Below are 16,104 nucleotides of genomic sequence, written 5' to 3' on the forward strand. Positions count from 1 at the left end.
TTCCTAAGTCTCCTGGGTGAGCTCAGCCTCCAGGGAGATAAGAAAGTAAAGAAGCATGGAGAGGGATCTGGCCCTTCTGACCCAAGCTGAGCATCTCTGGGTTCAGGAATGCATTCAGCTTCCAGAAGTGGGTATGCATAATTAGCGCCAGGGCTCAGGAATGCCTGCCAGAGCCTCTGTCTCCCAACCTAAGCTTCCTCACCCTAGCTTGAGAGATGCAGTCTCCAAAGAGCCTCAGATGAAAGGCACTAGTTGAACCCATCCATCATAAATACCAGTCCTGGGCTTTTATTTTCTGATTGGGACTTGCCTCATCCACTAATTATCCCTGTCCATCAGGGATGACAGCCTGGGGATAATCAATGGTTGCTTCTTCCCCCGCCCACTCTCATGCACTTGCCCAAGTACACCAACAATGAATCTGCCTGTGAAAGAGAAGGCACACCCACAAAAGGTGGTCCCCATCCGGCTGCCCCCTCACAGAATGCTCCCTTTCCAGCTCAACCTCGCTAATTAAATCAAGGGCACCGAGCTCCCCCTTTCCCTACATTGCCAGGTCAGATGCTCAGGATCTTTTCTAAAATATGGGTATGTCTCCACTTAACGATGAAAATAACTACGTAAATTTGTCAACTGTATCTTCAATTTGCCTTGGTTTTTAATTTCTTTACCATCCATCCATCCATCTATCATGAGCTATCCAACAGGGTTAACACTAGAGACTGAGGGTTATTTAAATTTAAATTACAAGGGCATGCTCATCAGTCCCTCAGGCTCACTTGCCAGACTTCAGTGTCAATGGCCCTGGGAGATCTAGAACCGCTCTCCCTGTGGAAACTTCCGATGGCCAGCCTTGGCCAGACCAGGGCACTGTGCTTCACAACTGCAAAGAGCGCTCAGGATCTGATTTAGTTGTCTGTTTCCCTTTTGAGACAGGCTTTCGCTATGTAGCCCAGGCTGGCCTAGAACGTGTTTTCGTGACTAGGCTGAGGAACCCATGGTGCTCCCAACTTGATATCCTACGTGCTGGGAGCATAGCACGCAGCACTGTAGGTCTTGACTTTTCCACCCTATGTAGCACATGTGTTTCCATACTCCAGATTTCTCTGCAAACAGAGCTCCTCTCCCTCTCCTTTCACATTCTCCAAAGTCTTTGCACACGTGCACAAAGCTCGTTCTCTCTCTCTTTCTCTCTCTCTCTCTCTCTCTCTCTCACACACACACACACACACACACACACACACACACACACACACACACCCCTAGGTTTTCACTGCTCTGATATTTCTTTCAATAATTATTTGAGACAGTCCCTCCCACCAGAGGAAAGGTAATGGCTGCCTGTGCACCTTACATGGCCTGAGAAAGTTTCAAAGGTGTCAAGTAGCCCCCTAGGAGTGCAGAAGGACCCATGAGCAACATTAGAACAGCACCAAAAGGAGCACAAAGGGCTTCCTGGAAACCCTAGCGTGGCATGTACCTGTGTACATACTGAAGGAGTGAGCGACCTGTGCAAAGTCAGAGGTCGGCCCTGACTCCCACTTGATTGTGTTACTTGCTGCTAGGTTTGCTGGCTCTTGAGACAGGGAACTTAGTTCATCTGGTCACCTGGCTGGCTCTCCATACCAGGAAACATGAGAACTCATCATTTTAGCACCTAAAGCAGGTTTTCACTGTTCTTACTTCTGAAATGTTTGTTAGTTAAGCCTTCCCAGGATACTGCCTGTCTCATGGAACCCTCGGGGGCAGAGTCCAGAGCTGTTACTTCATTCATCAGTTCCTGACTGTCAACATCCCAGAGACGACCAGCAAAACACGCCATAGCCCGAGCTTTGGAGTCCGGACCCCACAACTGCACACAGGCACATGCATACCTCCCACCTCGTTCTTCCAAGTACCCTCTCTGACTTACTTCCACCAACTCCAAAACGACTTTGACCTCTGAGATTCTGTTCCCCTCACTAACTACCATGTCTGTTTGCCCAATCTCCAGAAGGCAGGCACAGGTTCACAAACTCATCAAACACACCCCAGGGTCTAGCCTTGGCCACATTGTGCTGAATACCTTTCCATTTGGGGCAAAGGCCACACCTCATTCATCGCCCAACTCCTACCACAAGCAGTTGGGAAAGATGCCCTGGTGGACCACAAAAGGTACTGCGTTTACTTTTACAATATGTGCCTGAGTGCGTGCATGTGTGCATGTGTTTCCACCGGCTATCGTTCACGCAGGGGCAGAGGGCCCTGACAAACATTCAAGAGTATGAGCATGACCAGAGAGTCAGCTGGCCCAACTTCAGATCTGTTCATTGAGTGACCTTAGAGGCAAGTGACTTCATCACCTGGTGCCACTCTGTCTCCATCTGTAAACGATGCTAATGGACAGTTCCTGCCCCCAGAGGATGACTAGGAGGCCACTATGCTTGAAGGGTTGAGTAGCACACAGAGCTTTAGTGAATCAGCACACAATGGCAGCCTTCCTGAACAGCGCACTAAATGAGTATCTACTATGTGCAGGCACTGAGCGAGGGGCCAGCCATGCAGAGACAAGAGGGTCCACTGACGCCAAAGCTGCAGATGGGAGCATTTACCAAGTTGGAAAGACTGGAGGGAGTTTCCCAAATGTCTCACCAGGCTCTCAAAGAAGAGGCAGACATAGTCCTGGCAAAAAGGGAAAGAAAGCAAGCAAAAAGGTAAGCGTTTTCCCAGAGTCCACCAAATATATTCCAGATATATCCACAGTGGAATGAAACACAACCACATGCACATGCACATGCACGCACACGCACACGCACACGCACACGCACACACACGCACACGCACGCACACACACACACACACACACACACACACACACAGAGAGAGAGAGAGAGAGAGAGAGAGAGAGAGAGAGAGAGAGAGAGAACTTCTTGCTTCACGAACTACAGAGGAATCCTCTGGTAGCTCTGGTCAGCCTGTGCTCCCCTTCCAGCAGCCCCTAAAGCAATCCCTGCAAAACCTAGAGAGACTCAGTAAGGGTTTATTAAACGGGCAAATTCCTGAGCCCCACCCCAGATCAACAAAGAATTTAAGGGTGGGCCTAGGAACCTGTAAGTGAAGACACTCTTGCTTTCTCAGAACTACCCAGACAGCAAGACTGGCGGACCTCAGCACCAGATAAGACGGTATGTCCTGCCCCTAAGCCCTTAGAAACTGGGAACTCAGCAAGCTCTTGGCATTAATGTCCACCACGTCGAGCGTCTTTCAACATAATCTGGAAGATGAGTGCTAAGACACAGGAATGTAAGCAGAGACATGCTTTGCAAGACACTCAGCACCAGTTCCAGAAGCTTTGAGAAGTGCATTCCTTTAGGCCACAGATAAATCCTTCAATGATCAACACAAACCTAAAAAAAAAAAAAAAAACCCCACCTCGAGTGCATACTGCAGTATTGCTCCTAACAGTGAAAAACCGGCCTAGCCCTAACACAGGAAAGAGGCAAGCTCTCCACCTCAGGGTCTTCGCACAGACTGGACCACTCTCCCACAGAACACAAGTTGTTACTCAGTGTCCCCTTCCCGGAGACAGGTTCCTCTCCCTCACCACTCCTGAAGACATCCAGGTCTGACTGTGCCACTGTATGGATTCCTTTTAGCATCTTAGAGGAAGGGGGCTGGAGAGAGAGTTCAATGGCCCTTGCAGAAGTCGCAGCTTCAATTCCCAGCACCCACATGGGGCTTCACCACTGTAATTCCAGGCCCGTGGGATCCAATGCTCTCTTCTGCCCTCCTGGGATACCAAGTTTGTAAAACACCCATACACATAAAATAAATGATAATGAAAACTAAAAAGAGGGATTGGTTTGGGGAAGGGTTTTTTTGGGGGGGTTTTAAGAATCAATGCCTTATCTGTCGCCCACTCAACTGGACAGTAGATTCCAGAAAGGCAGGAATTTGTCGCTTTTGTTGGCTGCTGCTCTGTATCCCCAGCCCTTCAAACTGGACCCTGCGTACAGTAGGTCCTCAAATGTGTCCCCAGTAGAATTTACTATAGACGTACAAACAAAGTCACGTGGCCGTCGCAGAACCTTGCATAGCTTATATAACTCCTTGCATGGGAGGGGGAAGATGGGATGAAAAGGAGGTTTCACAGCCCTTTAATTGTCTGGGCTCCCGTGAGCCTGAATACGTAACCCACTTTCTAATTGGTGCTTTTGGACGACTTCACTTAATTGAAGTTTCTAGGTTTTCTTCCATTAATTTTATATAACTTGTATAATCTTTCAGAAGTAATCCCTCATGCAATGTTCTCAAAACATTTGATTTTTTTAAGAAAAAAAAAAAAACCCTGCCTCCTCAGTGACTTAATTAGGGTGTCCCTAATTAAGGCCAGCACCATCAAACAGGCCAAGTTCCTGGGGACCCAAGTTCCATGGGACTGCTGCGGGCCTCCTGGCTGTAGAATGAGGACCTGGGTCCTCCCAGCGATGGCTGGGCTCAGGGGTTGGCCCTGGGCTACTCCTGGCTAGGCTCCTCAGTACCTGCTTCCTATTGGGGTGTCTGATGCAATTATTCAGGTCCCAGATCACATCCTGCTGTGGCGTTGGCTTTGAAGGTTCAGTAAACAGTCACTTCAAAACAAAGAACAACCATTAAACCCAACTCAAAGACTTCCTTAATGGCAGCTGCTCAGCGACAAGAAGCCAGGCTTCAGAATGCAATTGTGGTCTCCCTGGAAACCAATTCACCCCACTGCCAGCCCCTAACTGCAAGGATCTGCCCGGCTCCTGGCTGGCACTCAGTCTCCTGGTCTAGAGTGAGCCACTTAGGTAGAGCATGAATCCTGAGGTAGCCACACTGGACTCCATCACTCTCCACTTACATCTCTCTGCTGATAAGCTAGAGGCACCAACAGATGGGTCATCTAACTGTTCAAGAATTTCAGGCCATTGGATTCTGTCCCTTGAGGCCCCTCGAAGCTTCTTGAGGGTGTAGGGTGCTATGCAAGTATGCACGTGTGGGTACATACACCCATGAGCATGAACGGGCCAGAGGTGGATATGGGGTGTCCGGCTCTCTCTGCCTCCAATAGTACCAGGGCTACAGGGGGATGCAGACATGCTCAGTTTCTTCTGTGGGCGTTAGGGATTTGAACTCTGGTCCTCATATGTTTGCACAGCAAGCACTCTGAGCTCACGCCACCACCCTATCCCACAAGGCCTCTTGAAGCAGCCCAGAGGCAAATCTAGATTCCACATGTGATAGATCCAGAATCCTGACGGCATACTTGAAACCATCAGACCGATGCGGTGCGTTCGCCGCAGAGCACAAAGGGAAAAAGTTGAAATGCCACGCTGTGGGAGACAACAGAGAGTGGCTCAGAGCACAGTACTGGAGCAGATGTCATAGGATGTCACATGCCTGGGCTTGACCCCTCACCTGCTATACAAATGGCTGAGCCTCTCTGCAGCTCTGTGCCCCGTCTGTAGAATGGGAATGACGGCAGTCTCTACCCAGCTGGGTTAGAGTGTCAAACACTTAGTGCCTGGTAGTTCCCACCACAGAAACATTTATTACACAAGTAAAATGAGCCGGAATTGTCAGTTGGGTGTCACCCAGGCCAAAGGCCTTCTTCAACTCTGTCCCCCCACCCCAAGTGGAAATCAGAGGCACTCTTCAACCACCCCACAAACTCTTGTGTTGGCACCAGGCAGTGTCTTGCCTGTGAGTCTTGTAAAGAACGTAAGACAAGGCCTGTGTCAGGCTTGCTCACAGCTCCAACTCCCCCACCCAGCCATGCCAGTGTCCCCCAATGTACATACTGCATTCTTGAAAGCTATCTGTATGTTGAAAGTTGAAACACAATATGGATTGTTGTATCAAAACTCAAGTGATCTTGTACTTTTCTGAATGTCACTACCAGCAAGGAACTCTGATTTTTAAAGTGTGAAGTGTGTGTGTGTGTGTGTGTGTGTGTGTGTGTGTGTGTGTGTGTGAACGTGCATGCTTAAGACCAGGCTTGTTTCCAAATGTCAAGACTTTTAATTTAGATTTGTATAGCCTTTCCTGAATCCTAAAGGCTCAAGTCTAAAATGTCCTAAAATCTGCAATCTGAGGAGTGTCCTCATACTGATGCCCAATAAAGCTTCAGAATTCGGACTTGCAGACTGCAGATGCTTGAGACAGACTTGGGTAGCTTGGACAGACACAAAGAGCATTCATTTGGCATGTGTTTCACACCAAACCATTTGGTGCGAAATATCTACCTTCTCTTTTAATCTTTGAGATAAATATTGTTCCCTCACCTCCCATTATGTAAATTAAAAAAAATTGAGGCTCAGGAAAGTAATTTTTCCAGAATAAAGAAAAAAAAAAAAAAGGCAGACCCAGGCTTTTAAAATTCAAAGGAAAAAAAAAACCCACATTTTTGTTGGTTTTTTTGGTTTTGTCAGGGTTTCTCTGTGTATAGCTAGCTCTCCTGGAACTCAACTCTGTAAACCAGGCTGGTCTCGAACTCACAAAGATCCACTTGCCTCTGCATCCTGATGGCTGGGATTAAATGTGTACACCACCACCACTCAGAAAACCCACTTTGTGAAGTTAGTAACTATTCAGTGGACTATGAAGGATGAGCTCACAGAATCCGTCTTAGAAGGAATGGCCCAAGGAGAAGACCCCTCCCGACAAGGTGAGAATGCTTTCAACAGACAGAGAGGATGGGATGGGAAACTGTAGAGCCATGGTGAGTCCGTGCACCCGTGGGCACACACAGGTCAATCGGCTGGGGTCCAGGGATAGAGGACCTAGTTGCCAGCCAAGCTCAGACCAAAGGGCAGTTTTGTAGACAGCAGGGAGAAGCTCAAATCAAGACCAAGTCTTGGGAGGGAACAGAGGCTCCATATGTACTCAATACTGGGGACAAGGACAGAAGCCACTGAGAGACAGGTGATAGTTACCCAGAAAACCCGAAGGCACAAAAGATAGCTTAGCAACCCACTCCCCCCAACCCCCTCCCTGACCCTGTCCTCAGTATCTCTGAAAGCCTCTTTTTTTCTCCTGGTCAACCCTCTAACCAACAGTTGGTGGGGGTCTGCATATAGAGAAATGGATTACCTGTAGACCGCGCTGGGCCAGAGGGCTCTAACGTACTCAGGGCTACTTTACGAAAAACAACGAAAAAACTTTATTTAACTTCATTTCTAAAAGCTCCACTACAGGCTCTAATATGGCTCCAAGAAAAGGTGAGACAGTGTTTGCCTGAAGCAACAAAGAAATAATTACGACCTAGATCTTAAGTCCCTTCCCAACCTACAGGCAGCAGTAACTAACTCCTGGACACATGTGCTACAGGGAAGAGGGGAACCTTTCACAGGTCAATAGATCTGCATTTCAGAATCTCCAGGAGGAACCTAAAAGGCAGACATCTGATTACACCCACCTTACAGACAACAAAACTGGGACTCCTAGAGACTGAGAAACTTCGCCACAGGGTTTCCTTTAGCTCCCTGAGCTCCTGGTCATCAGGGCTCCATAACATCTACAAGCATCACATCCTGGCCAGCAAGAGGTAGAAGGTGAGCAGACAGGAAGCAGAACCGGAAGGCAGGGAAAGTCCTTAGTGTATTTAAGAGCTTCGCTGGTCAGTGAGGTAGTCCTAGCCTCCCATGGCTATTTAAACTCAAACAACTAAAAGAATCGATTTGTTACTGCTACGTAGTTTTATTTGTGGGGTTTGTTTTTGTGTTTGAAGACAGTCTCATAACCACCAGGGCAGATCACAAAATCTTCATGTAGTTGAGAATGACCCAGAACTTCTGGTCTTCCTGCCTCTACCTCCCAAATACCAGGATTACAGCGCAGCAACATTACACCTGGCTAAAATCAGAGTAAAAACTCAGTACCTTGGCCACACTAACATATCTAAATTTCCAAACAATGAGGAGCATTAGACAGGCATATTACAGATTGGTAAAAGTTAATTAATTAATTGGTTAATTAATTAATTAACTAACCTGTGAGGAATTCTAGATAAGCTTCTGTTGAGTCTTACTGGACTTAGCATTTTGCCATATTTCTAATTTTAATTTTTAATAGTGGCGAGATGCACATAGCAAAACATACCATTTGGCTATCGGGAAGACTAAATTAGGTGATATTGAGATTATTCACATTCTTGTGCAAGCAAGCATCTAAATGGGTTCTTCTTTTGCTTGGGTGAGATCAAGAACACTCATGACAGGGTTGTAACTAGGAGGGGATGGCCCGATGGCTTAGTGATCCTCAACCCTGGTGACCTAGTGCTTTCAAAATCCTAATGAGTAAGATGTCACCTAGAGCGCTGACTCAGACTCTGGGAGCAGGCCCAGGCTTCGTGTCTCCCAGGGCACTCGGTGGGCCTTTCCTGTAACCATGCCTGACCACGCATGTCCAGATCTCCTGCTCTGGACAGACCCCAATACCCTGGCCTGTGCAGAGCCCTGTACATGTGGCAGGTGGCAAGCAAGAGAGTCCCAAACACTATCTACTGCCCTTGTCCACCTCTCCTAGGAGCTCCTGGCACTAAGCAAGCCAGCATTTCCATTCCTGTCCATTTTAAGGCAAAGAAACCAAATAAAAAGACACATAGCTTAAAAGGCACTCAACTGTTTTTCCCCCCACTTAAGACAGGAAAAGAAGCCTCTTACAGACTAAGACCAAGGCCGTCTACGCCAAGAATTAATACCGGAAGGTGGTTTTCTGGGGAGCCCATCTAAAGAGGTTTTCAAGGGCAAGGGCTCTACCAACTCGGCTGAAACCGGAGGGCTACCAGGACGTAATTAAACACAGAAAGCTCTTTTACAGGCGTGTTCCGGGGCTGGACACGGAATGAGTTTGAGGTAAGGAGTTCACTCTGAGGAGTCATGTGAACTTTGCGTGAACCTGTCTAATCCACATGATTATGAGAGTGTAGCCTAGCCTCAGACACCTTGACTCCACGCTCAAGCCTAGTCAGTGAGGACATCCCATGAGCTTTGTACCTGGACAGGGAGAAGCGTTGAGGGTAGCCGGCAAGAGCCTGACCCCAACGCTTCTCCACCCTGACCCACCAACAGAGCCAGGATGAAAGGGACATTGCAAACTTTTCTGCTGATCTGACTGATAGATGGGAAAAGGGAGAAGCCACATCTCTCCTCAAATTAAATATTCTTCCCAGAGGCAGCAACTGCACTAGAGACCTCCACCCACATCTCCATTCGAGCCCACACCTCCAAGTCGGGGTCCTAGATCCTTCTATGGCCCTCCCGTGGGCTCAGACAGATGAAGTGCTATCTTCTAGAAGTATATCCACGCCCCTCCCCACACCTTGAGTTCTTCAAGAGCTCCACTCTGAGTTAAAGAGGACAAGGTCTGAACACCAATTCCACCTCAACATGGCCTCAGACAAGTTACCGCGTCTCCCCGCCCCAGCCTCCGTTTTCTCATCTGCAAAGTGTGTGGATGAAGTAAAATCATGCATGCCTGTCAGTCAGTAGGAGCCTGGCACACAGTAGTCCCTTCCCACCCACTGTGCGCTATAGGCAATGAATAATGAGCACCAACTATGTGCCAGGTGGTACACCAGAGCATCTCACACAACCAAACCTCACGGTCACAATCGCACAATGGAGAGGAAAAACAGCCATTTCTACCCACACTGGGTAGATGTGGAGAATGAGCCACCCCAAGGCCTTCCGTGAGGGCTGAGAGGTGGGAACACAGCCTCGGGATAGACTCTGGACCAGGGCTGGCTGGGGGCCGTGGGGCCTGTCTTGTCTCTGGAGCACACACTCACATGAAACCTGTGTTCTACGTCTGATTTAAGGAAGAGCCTCGGCAATCAAATACAATAGGCTTCCTGAATGCTCTGCCAATTAATTTACTGTTTGTCTCTCCATTTACTATTTAATAAGGCCATATCAGCAGTACAATCTGCAAATCTGAATTAAACTGTTTACGGCCATTAGCCAGTTCCATTTAAGGGGCCCCAAATATGTCTTCGCCGTGTTCTGAACGGCTACATCCAAAACTGTCGTTTGACTTCTGTTTGGTCTGGGGAAAGGCACTTTTTATTTTTGCAGAGGTGTGGGCTTTGGTGGGAAAGTGTCCTGAAGGCTATTCCAAGAAGTAATGGGGAACTCAAAATGATCTCGTTTTTCCATTTCCCAATGGGAACCTCTAAATGGTCTCATCGCAGAGGGAACCCTGCCAGTTCTCACCCATCCTTGCAAGGATGGAGCAGCTTCGACACAGACGATAAAGCCTCTAATGGATCAATAGCTTCAACCTTTTCACCCGCCGAGTATTTTAGCAACCTCGGGTGAGCTGGCCAAACTGACTGTAGCATTCTGGCTTTTTTTTCTTTTTTCCTTTACAGTCCAAGATGAGGGAGAAGACGTCAAAGGCCAAACAGGCGATGATCAGCCAGCCGCTAGGAAGACAGGGCCTGTGTAAGACATCCTGCGCCTGTACGGGAAGTGCTCCCTGTTAATATGCAGTTCAAATGGGGCTAGAGAGGCTGGGTCCGCCTTGCTGACATCACAGCGGAGTTTGGTGGTCCAACAAAGCTGCTAAGAAAATACCGCAGAGGTGAACGTATATTGTTCCAGAGCCAGGCCAGAGGTGAGCTCAGTCTACCTTCCATGCAAGCTATGATCCCTCCGTCTGGGCCTCTATGAAGTATGGATTCCAAAGCATAAAGGTTCAGGACATCAAGCAACAAGTTCTAAACAACTTTATTTGATAGAATATAAAAGGGCTTTCTCCACGGAATAGCTAAGTTAAGCCCAAAAAGTGACATATTTCCAAAGGAAGACAAGATTTGCAGCCTGAACTCCCAACAGACTGATCTCCCTAGAAGAGACCCTAGCGCTCCAAACGAACGAGGAGCCCTCTCTGGGCAGCTCCACTGCCAACTTTATGACATCTTTACTTTGTCTTCTTCTCCCACAGGCCCAAATGAGGAAGCTGTAAAACCCTGGCCAAACACAACCATTTGCCAAGAGAAAAGCCAACATGGGGCCATCTGTCCATTACAGGGCTCTGCTTGTTCTGCCTTTGTGTAGCTGTCAGTCTCTCCCCAGAGCAGCTCACTTCCCTCCCAGTACCTGGTCGCTTGGCTGGCTTTTCATTATCTTGCTACAGAAAACCTTTTTATTTTGAAGCATTTTGAAAGAGAAGTCCAAGAAGACTGACACCCTTCCCCTGACCAAAACTGCAGCCCTTCCTTCATGGCCTGCAGCCATATTATATCAGCAAGGACAGAGCCTAGCAAAAGGCCTTCTCCATAGGAGGCCTCAATAAAGACCTAGGAAGTGAATCCCTCTTACTACAGGACCCTTGCAACAGCAAAGGGGGCGGCTGAAAAGTCACCTCAAAGCGTCAGACATGCTACTGATATGGTCACTTCATGATAGGTGAGGGGAAACATCTCCATGTGTCTCTGAACCACCGCAGGATTCCTGTGGAATTCAAGATGTCCCTTTAGCAGTGCTAATTTTAGACAGAACTTCAGACAGAGGATACTGGTGGCCGGCAGAGGTGGGGGCGGCCTGGAGGAACTGAACAAGGCCACTATTCTGCTCAGCACAGGTGCCTGTAACAGAACACCCCTGTCTAAAGCGACACACAGGACGCTCGTTCAGGTGCAATTGGGTATTTTTTAGCTTAGCCACATTACATAAACCTGAACCCAGGGCAAAGTTCTACCTGCAGCAGGTCCACTTCGCCCCTGGCATCCTGGTGCTTGAGCAACAAGGACGAGGAAATATTTGATTTTAGCGTCTTTTTTTTTTAAATAAAAGTTAATTATTAAAAGAAGTCTGCTGTCCCCAAGGGCGAGATACTCTTTAAGTCTGGCTAACAAAGTCTCTGGAACTTAGAAAGTACGGAAATATGGTCGAATTCTGGTCTAATGATTCGAAACAAACAACACTAATCTGTTTACCTTACTAAGAGCCAATTCTGCCCAGAACTTGGATAGAAATCAAAAAGATTCTAGGATCTCCTTGATAGTCAACAGTCACCTCCAGACCACTGTCCTCCAGATAAACCAACGCCCTTCCTAGAAGCAACATGAAAAGCTCAGCCCTCCCCCGCTTTTGGGGGGGGGACCAACTCACACAAGGCAGCTTTAAGGGCGATTTACGTGAATCCCAGGGAAGACAGCCAGTAAGTGATTTTGCACACTGTCATTCATTAGTGACCACCACCACAGCAGGGTGGAAGGAAGGGGGAAAACAGAGGTCTCCTTTCCTCAAGGAATCAATAAGTTTTTTAGCAGCTGCTGCTTACTTTCCTTGGAGCTTAATCCCAATGGAAGTGAAGTGACAACTTCTTCCTCACCATATCCCTGAAAAGGGTAAACACAGACCCTGACACCCAGGACTCAGGCCCGTGGGGGATCTTTGCAGGAAGCACAAAGAACCCTCTGGAGCTTTTTTCTGTGTCTTGAGGTTTTTTGCTTAAGAAGATGGATGGCACAGGCATGGAAATTATTCCACTCTCTTGTTATCTTTTTATTTTTTCTCCAAAGAGGAAATTGACTCCCTTCCTGTGCTGCTGTACATTATGAAGTCTCAGATGCTACTCAAAGAAAAATAAAATATGTTCTTAGCCTCTTTCTCACCCCAATTCAACATCACTTAAAAAGAAAAAAACCTAAAAATGGTACCGAGATGACAATCCAAATGGCTTCTCCCTAAAAGCAAACAGAAAGGGAACCAAAAATTCGATGAGCTGGTCATGAGTTTAAAGACAGGAAGGACAAGGAGGTCATCACACTGCCAGGCAACGCCAAGAGCTGACTTTCTTGCTGACAACTCCATATATCCATAGATCCTATGCTACCTGTCCTAAAAAGCCCAATTTAATCTTGTTACTTCGCTTTCGAAGTGTCATTGCTGGCCATGCCATAAAGAAGTCTTCTAAAGAAGAAAACTCCACGAAAATATTTAGCAGTTCCGTTACGCATAAAACAACCCTAGAAATCAGACAACCTGCACGCTCTCCCCAATCCCTCTCTTTCTTCCCCCCAAAGAGCCTAAAATTCTTCAGAATCCAAAGCACAACGTCATCTCCCGCTGTATCTTCAGTCTGAAATATTCTACTGTCAAGTGAAAAACAAAACCAAACGTCAACCAAGAAAACCCCTAACAAACTCAAAGAGAAAGAAACTAGAATCAGCAGCACTAAGGAAGTGGAGTGGAAGAGGTTTTGCACCTACAAATGTCTAGGCAGAGCCTACACACCAGGCAGCCAGGCGGTGGGTGGAAGGTGACACAGCCCATCCTTGGGGAAGGATTGCCTTCTGAAGGGCTTTGGGTTCAAACCACCTACTGCAAAGAGCTGAGCCCTGGTTTTGGATTAAAATAATAACAGCAACAGCAGTCATCATCAAAGGCAGGGAAAACTCCAGGTGTGATTACTCTGGGACTTAAGTCAGGGACCAGTTTAGATCCCTGGATTCCTCATTCCTACTCAGGGGCTGGAAATATCATTACCTCCTCAAAAAAAAAAAAAAAAAAAAAAAAAAAGAGGCTTTACCAACCCATCTTAAATACCTGCCAGCACAACATACAGTGTACGCCTCAAACCAAATCTTGTTTTAACTATAATAAAGTGGGTGAGATTCAAGTTAACAATAAACACCGGAGTCCAAAGAGGGGCATCAATCTTTGTTCAAAAGAACACTTGGATAATTCATTGTGGATTGAGGGCAAAGGAATGAAAGGGGCTGTCTTTGAAGACACTAATCCATCTAATTCCAAGCGACTGGATTAGAGGCATTCCTGGGCGAACAGGCTCTGGCTACAGATTAGGCTACAAGGATTTCTGACAAAAGGCACGAGCTTGGTAGGATTGCAAAATGGACCTGAGAAGGGCCAACCGAGCACCTTGGCAAAGTTCACACTGGATGAGGTGACAGTTGCTTCTAAAAGGAGGAGGCAGGCATGACAGCTGAACATTCCTCCCCAAAGTCCATGGTGAAGGCCCACAGCCTCTCCAAACCTTACACTTCATCAGACAAAAGCTTCCCCAGGCGCCAGGCAGCGGCTGGAGAGGGGCTGTCCACACCCACTCGCCAACACAGCTTTCCAAACCTGCCCACTCTTTTGGAAGCCGAGCTTTTAATTAAACACCACCTCCCCGGATCTGTTGAGGCAGACTGGGGCTGGCCTGGAGCCAAAGAGAAGCTCCCTAAATACACTTGAAATCCCCCCCCCAACGCCCCCAATTCCCACCTCCAGGCAGCTCCTGGAGCTGCTCCTATTTATTAGGGTGGGTAACCTAAGTCACGGTGTACCTCAGAGCACCAGAAAACCCACATTCGAGGATCAGGTTATCTCCAGTCCCACCCTTTGCAGGAAAAGGCTAGGGTGTTGTTCCCCGCCCCCAACACACACGCGCGCACTCACACGCATACACAATCCTTTCCAGAGAATAGTGGGGTGTGGATGTGTGTTTGAGGGAACTGGGTATAGTAGTTTTGGAAACCTCAACCTTGCCTTCCCGCTGTGAGCCTCTCAGCCTCGGGTACCCTGAAAGACTACCCTGGGAACTTCAGCGCCGAGCCCCGGGGGAGGGTATGTGGAAGGCAAGGAGCACCATCAGCAGCTCTGGAACAGACTAATTAATAACTAATTTGTTCAGACTCCCCTACTCCAGGTAGACCTGAAAGCCAAGCTTGTAACAACCCTGCCATCCAATCTCCCAGGCCGGAAGACTCCTTCCTGCAGCCAGGCAGAGCCCCCACTACCGCTCCACCACCGCGCCAAGCACCCCACCCCAAACCCAGGGAGTCAGGTGTCCTCCAGGGCGTCCATCCTCCACGGGTCGCAGACACTCAGTCCAGGGACAGACAATGGAAAACTTGGAACTAGGGCCCTTAGCCCCCAAAGGAACAAGATGGTGTCGCCCCCTGGGATTATGAATGCAGGGGATGGCAAGTAGCATCAGACTCTCCCCACTATCCCCCGGGAAGTCGCCTGCCCAGTGACCCAGCACAGCCTGAGCAGCGCGGCTGGTGAGCAGGTGACACCCGGGTCGCCAGAGCTCCCGCAGGTGGCCAGCAGCAGGGCGCAGGCGAGAGCCATGCCGGCCGCGGTGAGGGGAAGCCCCGCGGCGAGGTCAAAACAGCCGCGCCCCCGGCGTCCTACCTTCATGTCGCTGATGATGGTCTGGAAGAGGCCTCCGAGCGCGCTGCATTCCTTCTCGATCACAGCCTCCATTTTCCCGGCGCGGCGGGGACAGGACACGCTCTCGGGGCGGCTGCACTGCGCACGGGGCCGGGCTCGCTCAGCCCGGGAGCTGTTTCACCCTGGGAGCGACCTGCCTCCGGCTCGCCGCCGGTTTTGCAGAGAGCACGCGGTGCTCGCAATTTACTGCACTCTGCCCCCCAAGTCCCAATCCGAAACGCCCAGCCGCTCCGGAGGGCGAGTCGCCTACGTGCAGTGTTCGGCTCCTGGCCTCAAAAATGCCCGGGGAAGACTGACAATCAAGCCACCACGGGTGCCCATGACGGAAACGGCAAAGCCCATCTTGGTGCAGAGAAAACCGCCCGCTGACCCGGGGCCAGCGCCATTTAAGAAAAAAAAAAAAGATATTTTTTCCAAATATATTTTTTCCGAAACTCCAAAATAAAGAAAGAGAGAACGAAATAGGGCAGCAGCAGACGAGGTCAGCTCGCGTCGCCCGGATCTGTTGCTCGCAGACGCGGCCGCCGCCTCCTTTTTACTCCTGTGCGCCCGGCCCCGCGCTTGCTCTGGCGGAGCTCCCGGGGTTGTTGAGAGGAGCGCACGCGCGCTCGCGACCGTGAGTCTGGCGCGGGAGCGCGGGGAAAGCGCGCGCTCGCGGCCCGTGCGTGCGCCGCCCGAGGGCGGGGCTGGGAGCGCACGCTGGCGGAGAGGCGTGCTGGGTGCCTGCTGCAAGGAGGAGCTGGCGCTAGGGTAGGCGAGCCCGCTGTGCGTCTCCCGGACACTCAGAGCGCCTCGTGCAGGGGGCCTCTGAGTGGGGAGGGAGGAGCAGCGCCCAACCGCCCACAATGGCAGCTAGTGAAGCAGCGCTGCCCCGCTGGCCCCGCCCCTCGTGCAAGGTCGGCTGGTTGCTCGC

The 16,104-nt window shown here is 49.3% G+C and overlaps 1 protein-coding gene across 12 annotated transcripts in view; it reads right to left on the reverse strand.

The window, feature by feature from the left end:
* Mtss1 (MTSS I-BAR domain containing 1) overlaps positions 1 to 15,827 on the reverse strand; it is a 139,217-nt gene extending 123,390 nt beyond the window's left edge. For 3 of the 12 annotated variants that reach the window (XM_063263848.1, XM_063263847.1, XM_017594957.3), the window contains exon 1: positions 15,153 to 15,822. In XM_063263848.1, coding sequence (XP_063119918.1) covers positions 15,153 to 15,224 — 72 coding nt within the window. In that variant the 5' untranslated portion in view covers positions 15,225 to 15,822. Of the gene's footprint in view, positions 1 to 15,152 lie in introns of all 12 variants that reach the window. The other 9 variants (XM_063263846.1, XM_017594956.3, XM_017594954.3 and 6 more) reach the window with 7 other exon arrangements.
* Positions 15,828 to 16,104: the final 277 nt, after the last annotated feature.

Source organism: Rattus norvegicus, chromosome 7 (assembly GCF_036323735.1).
Source record: "Rattus norvegicus strain BN/NHsdMcwi chromosome 7, GRCr8, whole genome shotgun sequence".
NCBI classification, from domain to species: Eukaryota; Metazoa; Chordata; class Mammalia; order Rodentia; family Muridae; genus Rattus; species Rattus norvegicus.